This window comes from Dermacentor silvarum, chromosome 1 (genome assembly GCF_013339745.2).
Source record: "Dermacentor silvarum isolate Dsil-2018 chromosome 1, BIME_Dsil_1.4, whole genome shotgun sequence".
Taxonomy (NCBI): Eukaryota; Metazoa; Arthropoda; class Arachnida; order Ixodida; family Ixodidae; genus Dermacentor; species Dermacentor silvarum.
This window is the reverse complement of record NC_051154.1, coordinates 223,837,619-223,847,833: the sequence shown is the minus strand read 5'-3', so window position 1 is coordinate 223,847,833 and position 10,215 is coordinate 223,837,619. Positions and strand designations below refer to the sequence as shown.

Below are 10,215 nucleotides of genomic sequence, written 5' to 3'. Positions count from 1 at the left end.
GTTCAGTGCATTTTCAGTTCATTGAAATGCAATGCCTTTTTTAGGTGGGTGCTTGCAGCGAAGAAGGCTCTTGTTAAGGTAGGTATTCACTGCATATTGAATATGTACATGCTTAGTCATTGTCTAAGCTGTCTGCTCGTGAAGACAAATCGAAGTACCACAAGAAGCTTGTAGCCATACTGCAAAATTGCGGTCGCAGTGTAGCACATATCTAAGTCCTCTGCCTGTAGTTAAGCATTTATTGCTCTGGGCAGTTACTGCTCTGGAAATTAAGTATTTCGACAAGAAATCTTGTACAGATGATGTCGCATGTAGTGAATAAAAAAAGGGTCTACCCGTGCCACTTAAATGTTAATGTATACTTTTTCTCATAATCTTACTCCGTGCAGTGGAGTAAAAGCTATGGGGTGTGCCTTGACAGCTGGAGTTGTGCAAAAGTATATATAGGTTCTGTCACTTCAATATCGCTCATGATGCATGCGATTTGTTTTGGTGCAACTTTGTTATGCAGAGATGTTTCAACACTTGGTTGGCTCATAAATAGTGGCTTCTAATACTTCTAATATGAAATCAAATGATAAGCGTTTCATATAGGTCAGGAATGTAGTCCCTCACAAAAGTGACTGATCATTAATCTCATTTGAGATTTAGGTTAAATATTTTGCAATGAAGCTAGGAAAGTCTTCACAAAACAAGAAACTGGTTATTCACGCAAACCAGCTAGAAACTTGGAAGAGGTTATCCCCTGCATTTAGTGCCCTAGCTTCGGTGTAGCTGTTCGATTTTCATATCATATGCTATGGTGGTGAACAGATCTTTGTTTTTGAGCTTGACACTCTTGATAAACGAATCCAGCTATGTAGACAGCTTTTTCTGGAAAAGTTTGTACAACAACTCTTGCACTTGCGTGCACCAGCAAGTGATCATTCTGAAGTGTACGAAAGAGGTCGAGTCTGTGGGTACGGTGCAGTCAACTCTGACTGAAGTCCTGGAGAGGCAACCATGTGACCAATATTAGGGTGGACAATTTTGACTTAAATGGTCATTGCAGACTTGCATACCACCTTGTATTACAGAGAACAGTGAAAAAATTTGGTTCATATTTCGTTTGAGACCCACACCTCGGATAAACCACCTGCAATAGCAGGCGCCTGATAATTGTGTGCTGTGAAAGTGAAATGCAGAAACCTTGGTGGTGTTGAAGCCGCATTTCACACAAAGGAGTGAATGGCTATCATCGTAGATGGGTAGGCGACACAACAAAAAGTGTCGTGTGAAAAAACTGCTGCCATATTTCCCTCCGAGGTGTGTTGCCATATAAAACGCGCTTCACTACACCATGAAACTTGAAAATATAATGCAAATGCTTTTTTTACAGAAAGTTATTCATAACTGGCTGTCATCCAAACAATAACATTCCTAGTGGACTTTTAACTGCATGTAACATTGTCTGCTTTCCCCAGCAGAATACACCAGTGGATCAACAATCTGTACAAGGTTACTGTGTGGTCATAAGTTTGTTTACCTGATTGACTGAAAAGGTTCCTAGCTCTGACTGCACTGCACCGGGTTGGTGAGACGGGAGTATACGTGGCACACCTACTTACTAAAAGTCACCATTTTTGAGAGTTGGCGCTACAAAACTATTTTACACAATGTCAAGAGTTGAAGAAACACTAAAAAGAAATTCCAGATCAGTTTAGACTGATAAAGTAATGTTTGAAAATTAATTTTCGCCTATTTCACAGAATTTCATTACCTAAAAAAAAAAATGTAGGCCAAACTTCCATTTTTTTTTTTTTTTAATTTCGCTTTGAAACCCCTATGCCCATATGTTATTATGATGACATGTATTTCAAAATACTCTTATTTGTGCCGTTGCGGTGCAGCATTTGTTCTCGTAACTAGCCTTTGACTATTTTGGAATACAATGCAGTTCATCTTTAGCAATAACAAATTAACTCGGCCTGAGCAGAGACCGTTAAAATCCATGACATCACGGCGAGCTGGTGCAGGAATTTGGAGGCAGTGTCGCCATCAGTCTTTCATTTTTGCATCTTTTCTGGCCTTTGAAACCTGCTGTCCCAATAAGATGGGCTTCTTTGGTATGTAGAAGGTTAGGTGATTAATACAGGCCAACTTCCCTTTAGTAGCGTCCCTTTAAAGGGCCCTTAAACCACCTCGAGCTTGAAAATGTGGTGTATAGTGACAGCTGGGTAATTTTTTTAAATGATGCTGTAAATGCAAAGTTAGGGCATTTCACTAAGAACTATGTGGCTACCACAGTTTCTCGCCTTTTCTACATTTCCCCCAGGTGCTCTCTCCTCCTTGCTGCATACTCTTGCCAACTTCATGCTGTGCAGTGAAAGCTACGGGTCGCATCAACACACCAGAAGAAAAGCTCCTCCATTGTCCACTGCTGTTTGCTCTCTGTGCGGCACCGACTGGATGGAAGTTTCATTAAGGGTTCAGTGGTGCACAAGGGGGCGAGTCCCCCTTCATTCTGAGAGCAGAGAGTCAGCTCTCATCATGCTACCTCGTCAACCGGCCATTTGACACTCTTTACCCTGGTGACATAGCGCGCAGGACTCTGCTGGCGTCACTACAATCAAAGAAGGGACCGGAGAAGCCTGGAGAGGAGCACGGGATTGTATTTTTTAATTTTTGGCTTCCTTGCAGAGCATAACTCTGCCATATTTGCCATGCGATGATCGTTATCATTTTAGAAGTACGGAGAAAGCACGAACTGAAATGCCGTGACCCATGCATGAATTGAAGAAAGCCTGAATGTCACAAGGACGAATTAAGTGAACACACACAAGCGCAAACATTTAAAAAAAATTATTGAAATGAAAATAAAATGAAAGAAACGTAGTCACCCTATAATGATGACGGCTATTCCTTTTCGCATAACAGAAGCAACAATATGAAAAATATCGGTAGTGAGAAAATGAAAAGAAACAACGTCACAGGACCAGAAATACACAGCACACAGTCATCTACACCCACAAACATACAAAGCAAGTCGCAGCACAATGAGTTTGTAAACAAAGTCACAAATATGCACAAACAGCCGTAATGTAGAGAGTGATGAGCATGTAAACAGATGAGACTACACAGAATACTAAAGAGTATAACACGTGATATTCAAGCGCTTATAATTACAAATAATAGAAGCAAGTTGTAGTTACACCGTGTGGCAAATTAGTGCGATATCTAGTAATTGTTAAGGATGCCTGTGTCTTCAAAAAAATGTTCGAGTGCGTTCAATGCTTTTCACTGAGAAGTTTTCGATGGCCATGGGCCCAGCAATTTTGCGAGCAAGAAAGGTCTGCGAGGACCAATGGAGTGTAGCTCTTGTTCTAGTTGCCATCTTTATGTCGTATATGTGGGGCATCCATCTACTCCTTGAAGCTTCAACATATGGCTTTGCTTGAAATGGGGCATAATATTTTCTCATCCATATACACATGATAATCATGAGGAAGCAAAGATGCCTTGCGTGTGCTATATCACATTAAAAAAAAAAAAAAAAAAACTTTTTTTAACAGTACTGACCCACTCAATGTGCAAACTTGCTATTTTTTCTACTTAAGTAATCAAACTTGCAAGTTCATCTGTGTCCCAACATCAGGTCTTTCTGGAACAATGGCTGTGCAACTTCTGCTTCCTCATGAGCATTGCATGTTTGCATATTAAAGGCATGCAAATATTAAAAATTTCAAATATGAATCAAATTGCATTGACAGTTTGATTAGTATTTGATTCGAGAATCCACTATTTGAAATTGGCAAATATTTCTTTTTGTTCAAAGACCAAGGATTAACAACAGTTGTTGCAGTCTACAGGGAAGAGCCAATGCGAGTGGAGACTTCGGAATGATCCAACACGAGAGTCACGGTTGTTGCACAGATGCACCAGTTGCTGAGCACAAGTGTCCAGCCATTAAATAATCATGCCTCACCTTCTGCAGACTATGAATTTGTTGTCTCGATTTAGCAAAGCACTTTATTCGACCAATGTCGCCATGTTTGGATCCTTAAGATGATGTTCAGTGCTCTAGCTCCTTCACCAAACGCAACACATTAGCAGCAGGCGCATAGCCAGAATTTCAGGGGAGGGGGGGTGCTAAGGTTGCATACGCCCACTTGGCGGTTTCCATAAACTTTTCAGGTCTCTCTTGTAATTTTGGTGTTAATTATTAAGGTTATGGAATCCCAGGTGTAATTATAAGCTGGACAAAAAATCACAATTCTGCGTAGTGCAAATCCGTGCACGTGCGCATGATAAAAGGGAGCAGGGCGCCAGTGGGAAAAATTTTGGGGGGAGGGGGCTGAAGCTCGGCAACCCCCCCCCCCTGGCTACGACTACCAGTGTACTTAGTGATGTGCTGTTCCTTCGTTTCATTATTGTCATGGGTGTACCATATATATGATCATTCCCTGTCAGTAGTTTCTCATTTACAAGCTTCTCAGTTGACCTCTCATCTAGTCAATGGCATTACATGCATCAATGTACCTGCCGCAGTAGCTCAGTGGCTCTGGCATTCTGCTGCTGAGTGCGAGGTTGCAGCTTAAATTACCAGCTACAGCAGCCACATTCTACTTTCGGCAGTATGATGAGAACATCGTGTACTTGGATTTTGGAATGTGTCAAAAAGGTCGAGCTGGCCGAAGTTCATCAGAAGGCACACCCCACCATATTCCGGTCTCTTGCATAGCCCTTCTGTTGCTTTGCGATGGTAGGCCCTATATTTTCATTTGATCAATACTGCAAATAAGCCTTTTGCCCAGCACACTACTCGCAACCTTTATATTTCACTGTTTACATGTTGCAAACATTCGTTACTTGAAGGTTTTTCCTCAAATATTCAATTAAAGAATTTTGGTATTGGTACACCCCTAGTGCGTATATAAATTATGCCCCATTTCACGTAAAGCCATTTGTTGGAAGCTAGTGCTAGCAAATGTCCACTCGCTTCAACCATTTTCAGCACTCTTCAGTGTATGGCTTACCAACAAGGCTGAACCTCTACGCACGTGATAATATTTTGCTATAATGCACAAGTTCTTACCAGCACAGACATTTGTTCAAACTGACATTTGTGCTATTTAATACGGTTTTGTTATAGAAAAGACACGCTCTTCGACGTAAATAAGCCTTGAACACAAAAGTACAGAAATACTGGTGAATGAGATATGGGGAAAAGGCAATGCTGCAAATGACATTTGTTGTTTGTGACAAAGGTGTACACCATTACGCATACAAAATAAATGTGGAAGCACACAACATAGCCGCTTTCTAGAGTTTAACATTCTGTAGGCAAAAGCTCTGCATCAATAGACCTTTTTATCCGCGCTGTGGCAGCAGTGCATCCATGACCCCAGAAAACTTCCGGTCATGCATTTCTGACATTCAGGTTAAGGAAAAAGTATTTTGCTTGATAATATACTATAGGCAGATGTTCTTGATGCATTCAAATATAAGGAAAGTGCCCCATGTGTCGAGCTCATATGTGTAGCTTTATGGTTGTACTTAGCAGTAAAACTCGCTTATCAAAAATTCTTACTCTGTAGCAAAACTGGTGCCAGCAAAAGTTCTATTGAGTTATAGGCTATTGTAAGTTTTTTTTTTTTGTTGTTGTTGTTGCAGAGCATTTGACCGGAAGTCTTTAGAGAGCTCTGTTTGCAAACACAGAAAGGGTCTATACATTTTATTCAAAGCGCGCCAGTGCTTGAAAGGGCTGCACTATACAGGCGCACTTGAGTTCTCTACACTCAACAGCAGCTAGACGCTCGGGGCACGATTCATCGAGCGGCCGTGCTCGGGAGCCGCCATTTCACTAGGGAACAAGAACAAGTTGCACGCGCACTTTTCAATGTGTTCACAACTTCACAGGCACCTCGACCCCGCACTTTTGTACCTGCAAACTGCACAGTTCGCGAGATTCCGGGTCTACAACCGCATAACGGGAGACGAGTCCGTCAACAGGCGCATCGTGACGAACTGACAGGTAGCTGGGCCACAAGCGAAGCGGCAACGAGTCAAAAAGCACGGATAAAGGATTAACCCAGTTATGCACAGCGTATCGCGCCGCGCCGACGGCAACCAATGGCTTCCTCTCGCTCGCAGGTCATCTCGCTTTTAATAAGCGTGTGCGCAACGAGAGTACGTACATTCGAAACGCTGCGGCCAACAAGCAGGCTTACGTGACGGCACGGCAGTGGCGGGGGCCAGTAATAAGTGAAAAGAGGGCAAAAATGCGTTTAGTTCCTTTCTTCTTTTTCACTTTTGCGTCGGAGCTTGTGGCGCAGTAACTGCTACAGCGGCAGCGCTGGTGGGAGCCGCGGCGGCTTCTGTGGCCGGCTGCTGCAGCAGTCGCATTCGTTTCCGAGTGTAGTGCTGCCAATGCAGGAGCTGTTGGTCCTCGATGAACTTTGCGCATTGTGCGTTGGATATCTCGCGTCGGAAGTGTTCATATTGGAGCAACTCTAGGAAGTAAAGGCACATCGGGTATTTGAGGTACCTGGAGTATTCCGGCTTCTTCCAGTACTGCAGATAGTTCAGGTAATTCACAAACATCATCTGCTTGAGGTAGCCTCGTTGTGCAAGGAAGTTCAGGTAGTTTGGGTTTGCCAGGCACTGAACAAACTCTAGTTCAATCTGGAAGCGTAGCTTTTGCTGTTCGTCCGTCTCTTTCACGTTCATTTTTTTCCCCTGCTGTGAGCACTTCGCACTTCACGGTCAGACATCAAGGAACAGCGCAACAGTAGTATTCCGATTCTGCTTACGCTTTTGTGATTGCTTGCTTGTTCCCGACTGCGGGAGATTGGCCAAGAGAGAGAAGTAATTTTTTATGAAGGGAAAGGTTGACGCTATTTTCTGCAGCTCAAGAGCACGGTTCAGGCCAAGAAGCCGGCGGTTAAAGTTTAAAGGGAAGGGGAGAGAAAAATCTAAATGAAAAAGTAAATAAGGGTGAAGTATAACGTTTATGATAATTAGGAACTAGATTTACCTGGGCAGATACAGAAATAATAATTTTAATTATATATAAACAGAAAACTTTTTTGGGGGGCGGGGAGCTTTGGTGGTATTAGAATAATTTGTGCACATAAAGACGCGAAGATGATGAAGCCTCAGTTGATGGCACAAACCCACTGTGGTGGATAGGCCACGAACCGGGTGGTAATATAGTTGAGCACCTTTCATGAAGCTTCAAATTTGTGCCAGTTGATGCTGCAGCCTTGCAGTATTTCCAGTTGCAAGCACATCGCCATCTTGGCTCAGGAACGCAGATGCGCATTACGTGTAAAAAAATAGAGAAAAGGTTCTCATAAGCGAATGCAATAACCAATATACAATTTTGAAAAACAATTTTAAATTTACATATTGTCATTTTATGAAATGATATAGCCCGTGTAGCTTTTTTTTTCTTGCAACTAATCAAGCATCGAGAATTTGCTCTCTGCGTTGTAGCGAGAGGTGGGCGAGGGCGCGTCAGACATGTTGCAAGAGTAATCGATACTGTTGTGCATGTTTCCTTGATGTTGGGTTTACTCGTTCAAGCTGTTACTGAAATTCCTCGGTGAGTTGTGTACTTTGTGGCATGGCCCGTGTGAGGCTGTAAAATTCGCGTACAAAGTCGTACCGTACCCCCGGGTTGCCGTTTTGACCGAAGCTGCTTTGCATTGCAAAGGAAACACGTCGAATCGAAGTCTATGGCAAGGCGCCTACAGTGAGACATCTCTTTTGATGCTCCCATTAATTGCTTGGAACCAAGGTAGAGCATCAAATGGCTGTCTTGTTTACGCCCGTCGCTCACTTGCTGGTTATGTTTAAGCACTGAAGTCGCCGAAGGCAACTGATAGCGATCTTCAAAGACGGCTGCGAGCGGCGCCGTCCTCTTGACAGTGCTCTGAATGACATGGGACGCGTTCCACTTGGTGCCAACCCGCCGTAATTGACAAACCGTTGCTGTTGGCTGTCGTTCTAGCTGCTGCGATTGTTTCTTGCTGCCCGCGGGTTCGCCCGATTTGGATCTGCCGTGTTGCTTATCGCGGTGTTGGAAAACGTCGCGGCCGTGGAGTTCATTCGGAGTATGACGCTTGCGGCACGTATCGAATGACGGCGGCCGCTGTGCGTATTTTGCCTGATGCGTTCATGGGCGCTTGTTTGTAATGTCGCAGTGTCGCCGGGGTCATGTGAAGCTGCCATGGTCTTCTGTGGCTGCCTCCTGATTCCGAACACCCGCACCTCGAATCATGACCTTCATGCTGAAGAAGAAAAAGTACAAGTTTCAGGTTGACATTCGTATCGAAGAGCTGACTGCTGTACCATTCGTCAATGCAATCCTTTTCGCCAAGATCCGTCTCCTCGACGGAGGAAGCTTCTCGGAGACGTCGTCGAGGTAAGTTTTCGTGTTTCATATTCTCTTGGTCCTACCGCTGCGTGATGAACGGAACTAATTGCGGCGTAGGTGTGGTTGTGATGTAATGAAACCGGCAAGATTGAGCTCATTCGTATAAATATGCGATGTTACCTTGAAATCACGTTCTGGAAGAAACCCATATCGGGGGGACTGAGCGAAATAAGGATTAAACAATGAAGGTTGTTCTTTCCTTCAATAATTTAGTGATCGTTTCGTCTTACATTGTGCGCCAAGTCGTAGTTAACTGGCTACTTCAATTCTTGCATGCGCGCTGTTTGCATAAGTTAGTTTTCGACAAGGAATTCAACTCTAGCGCGCCTGTTTCCGGGAAACGCCGTTGAACGTCTTCGGCTTATGGTTTTCTCTGTGCTGAGCCTGTGTTTTACCCTTTATTTTGTCTGTCGTGTCCTCTACTTTAGAACAATTACATAAGGCGGAGTATTGATAAATGTTGACTCGATTGTTTGGCTTGCGAGTGTGCAAGCTTTGTGTATTTCATTTACTTCTAACCTGATATTCTTTTTTGTGCAAGTTCAATTCCTGCAAAGCCTTCCATACTGACACTATAAAAGGACTTATGTTGGCATAAGGCATGTTGATTCACAATTTTCCTGTTTTGTTAATCATTTGTGGTATTGCCCACATTTTCTATTTAATTGTGAAACTAACTGTACGATGTAAACACTGTTTTCTAGTTTAATCCTGAAGGACATTTAGCACTGAATAAGTATAATTCATCATCATTTATTATTCCCTTAAAGGCCCCTGCTTGGGGTAAAACAAAAAGGGGGAGGGGGGGGAGAGCACATATACAAACTACACTAAAATTGGTCAGTGATCGAAATAAAAAGTGGAGAAAAACACGTGAGAAGTCATTCAATGAATAAAAAGCAGTTAAAGAAACAGCAGGATAGACATGGTTTAAGAGGGATCACTAATACCTCTGTCACACGAGCACGCAAAAACTCTTTTACGCAAGCGGTCTTTTACCAAGTTGAAAAACTTTTGAATGAAGAGGTGCTGCGCAGCAGACACACGGCGCCGACGATCTCCTTTTAGTGTTTCCTTCTAGACACGCTACCAAAAGCATGGCGCTAGCGTTCGAAACAATATCGGCCAAAAAAAACTTATGTATCTCAAAATATAAAGTGAAAACTTATTGTTTACCGTTTTTCAAATAAATGTAACATAAGCAGTGTTAATATAAAGATTTTTTTTAGTAGTTTAAAGAGCGTCATCACGTGACATCCCCAGCCCGTTCGACCTGCTTACGAGAGTACATAAGAAAATGAGCATTACTGGGTTTACTACACCTTCTGCGAGACATAAAATAATTTTTTATGATGAGCCTAGGCAACAGAAAATTATGCATTCGATTATTTTCTTTAATAAATGATAATTGCTGGTGCCCACTGGTTTCGAGGCTACTCCTTTTCGGCCGTAAAGGAGATCGGCGAACTCCTCTTCCAGAAAAGACCGCTTCAAAAAAAGAGATCGCTCCCTGTCCTGTGTCTGCGGGTGAAACTCTTTTTCGGGAGAAGTCTTTTTTCTCAAAAGACTTTCGAGTGCCCGTGTGACAGGGGTATAAGACATACTAGAAAAAGCATATTAGAGTTACATATTATTCTTGTTTGCACTAGCTCGTTTGTGGCGGGTAAATAATTTCCAAAACACATACGAAATGATAAGCACTCAGCTACAATGGCAGGCAAGCTAACTCAGTAACATTGATTTTAGGGATTTCTTTTACCTGCATCATAGTCGTAATGTGTGGTGGTTGATATTTA

At 42.8% G+C, this 10,215-nt stretch overlaps 2 protein-coding genes across 5 annotated transcripts in view; one reads left to right on the top strand and one right to left on the bottom strand.

Moving 5' to 3' along the window:
* Positions 1-6,265: 6,265 nt before the first annotated feature.
* Positions 6,266-7,293, bottom strand: LOC125942077 (mediator of RNA polymerase II transcription subunit 31-like). The gene has a single exon (XM_049660004.1). It carries the CDS (start codon positions 6,706-6,708, stop codon positions 6,286-6,288), a length of 423 nt encoding a protein of 140 aa, XP_049515961.1. The 5' UTR covers positions 6,709-7,293; the 3' UTR covers positions 6,266-6,285.
* A 134-nt stretch (positions 7,294-7,427) lies between these two features.
* LOC119436820 (protein FAM102A) overlaps positions 7,428-10,215 on the top strand; it is a 72,027-nt gene continuing 69,239 nt past the window's right edge. For 2 of the 4 annotated variants that reach the window (XM_037703814.2, XM_037703811.2), the window contains exons 1-2: positions 7,428-7,585; positions 8,187-8,407. In XM_037703814.2, coding sequence (XP_037559742.1) covers positions 8,262-8,407 — 146 coding nt within the window. In that variant the 5' untranslated portion in view covers positions 7,428-7,585; positions 8,187-8,261. The remainder of the gene's footprint in view (positions 7,586-8,186; positions 8,408-10,215) is intronic. The other 2 variants (XM_037703812.2, XM_037703809.2) reach the window with 2 other exon arrangements.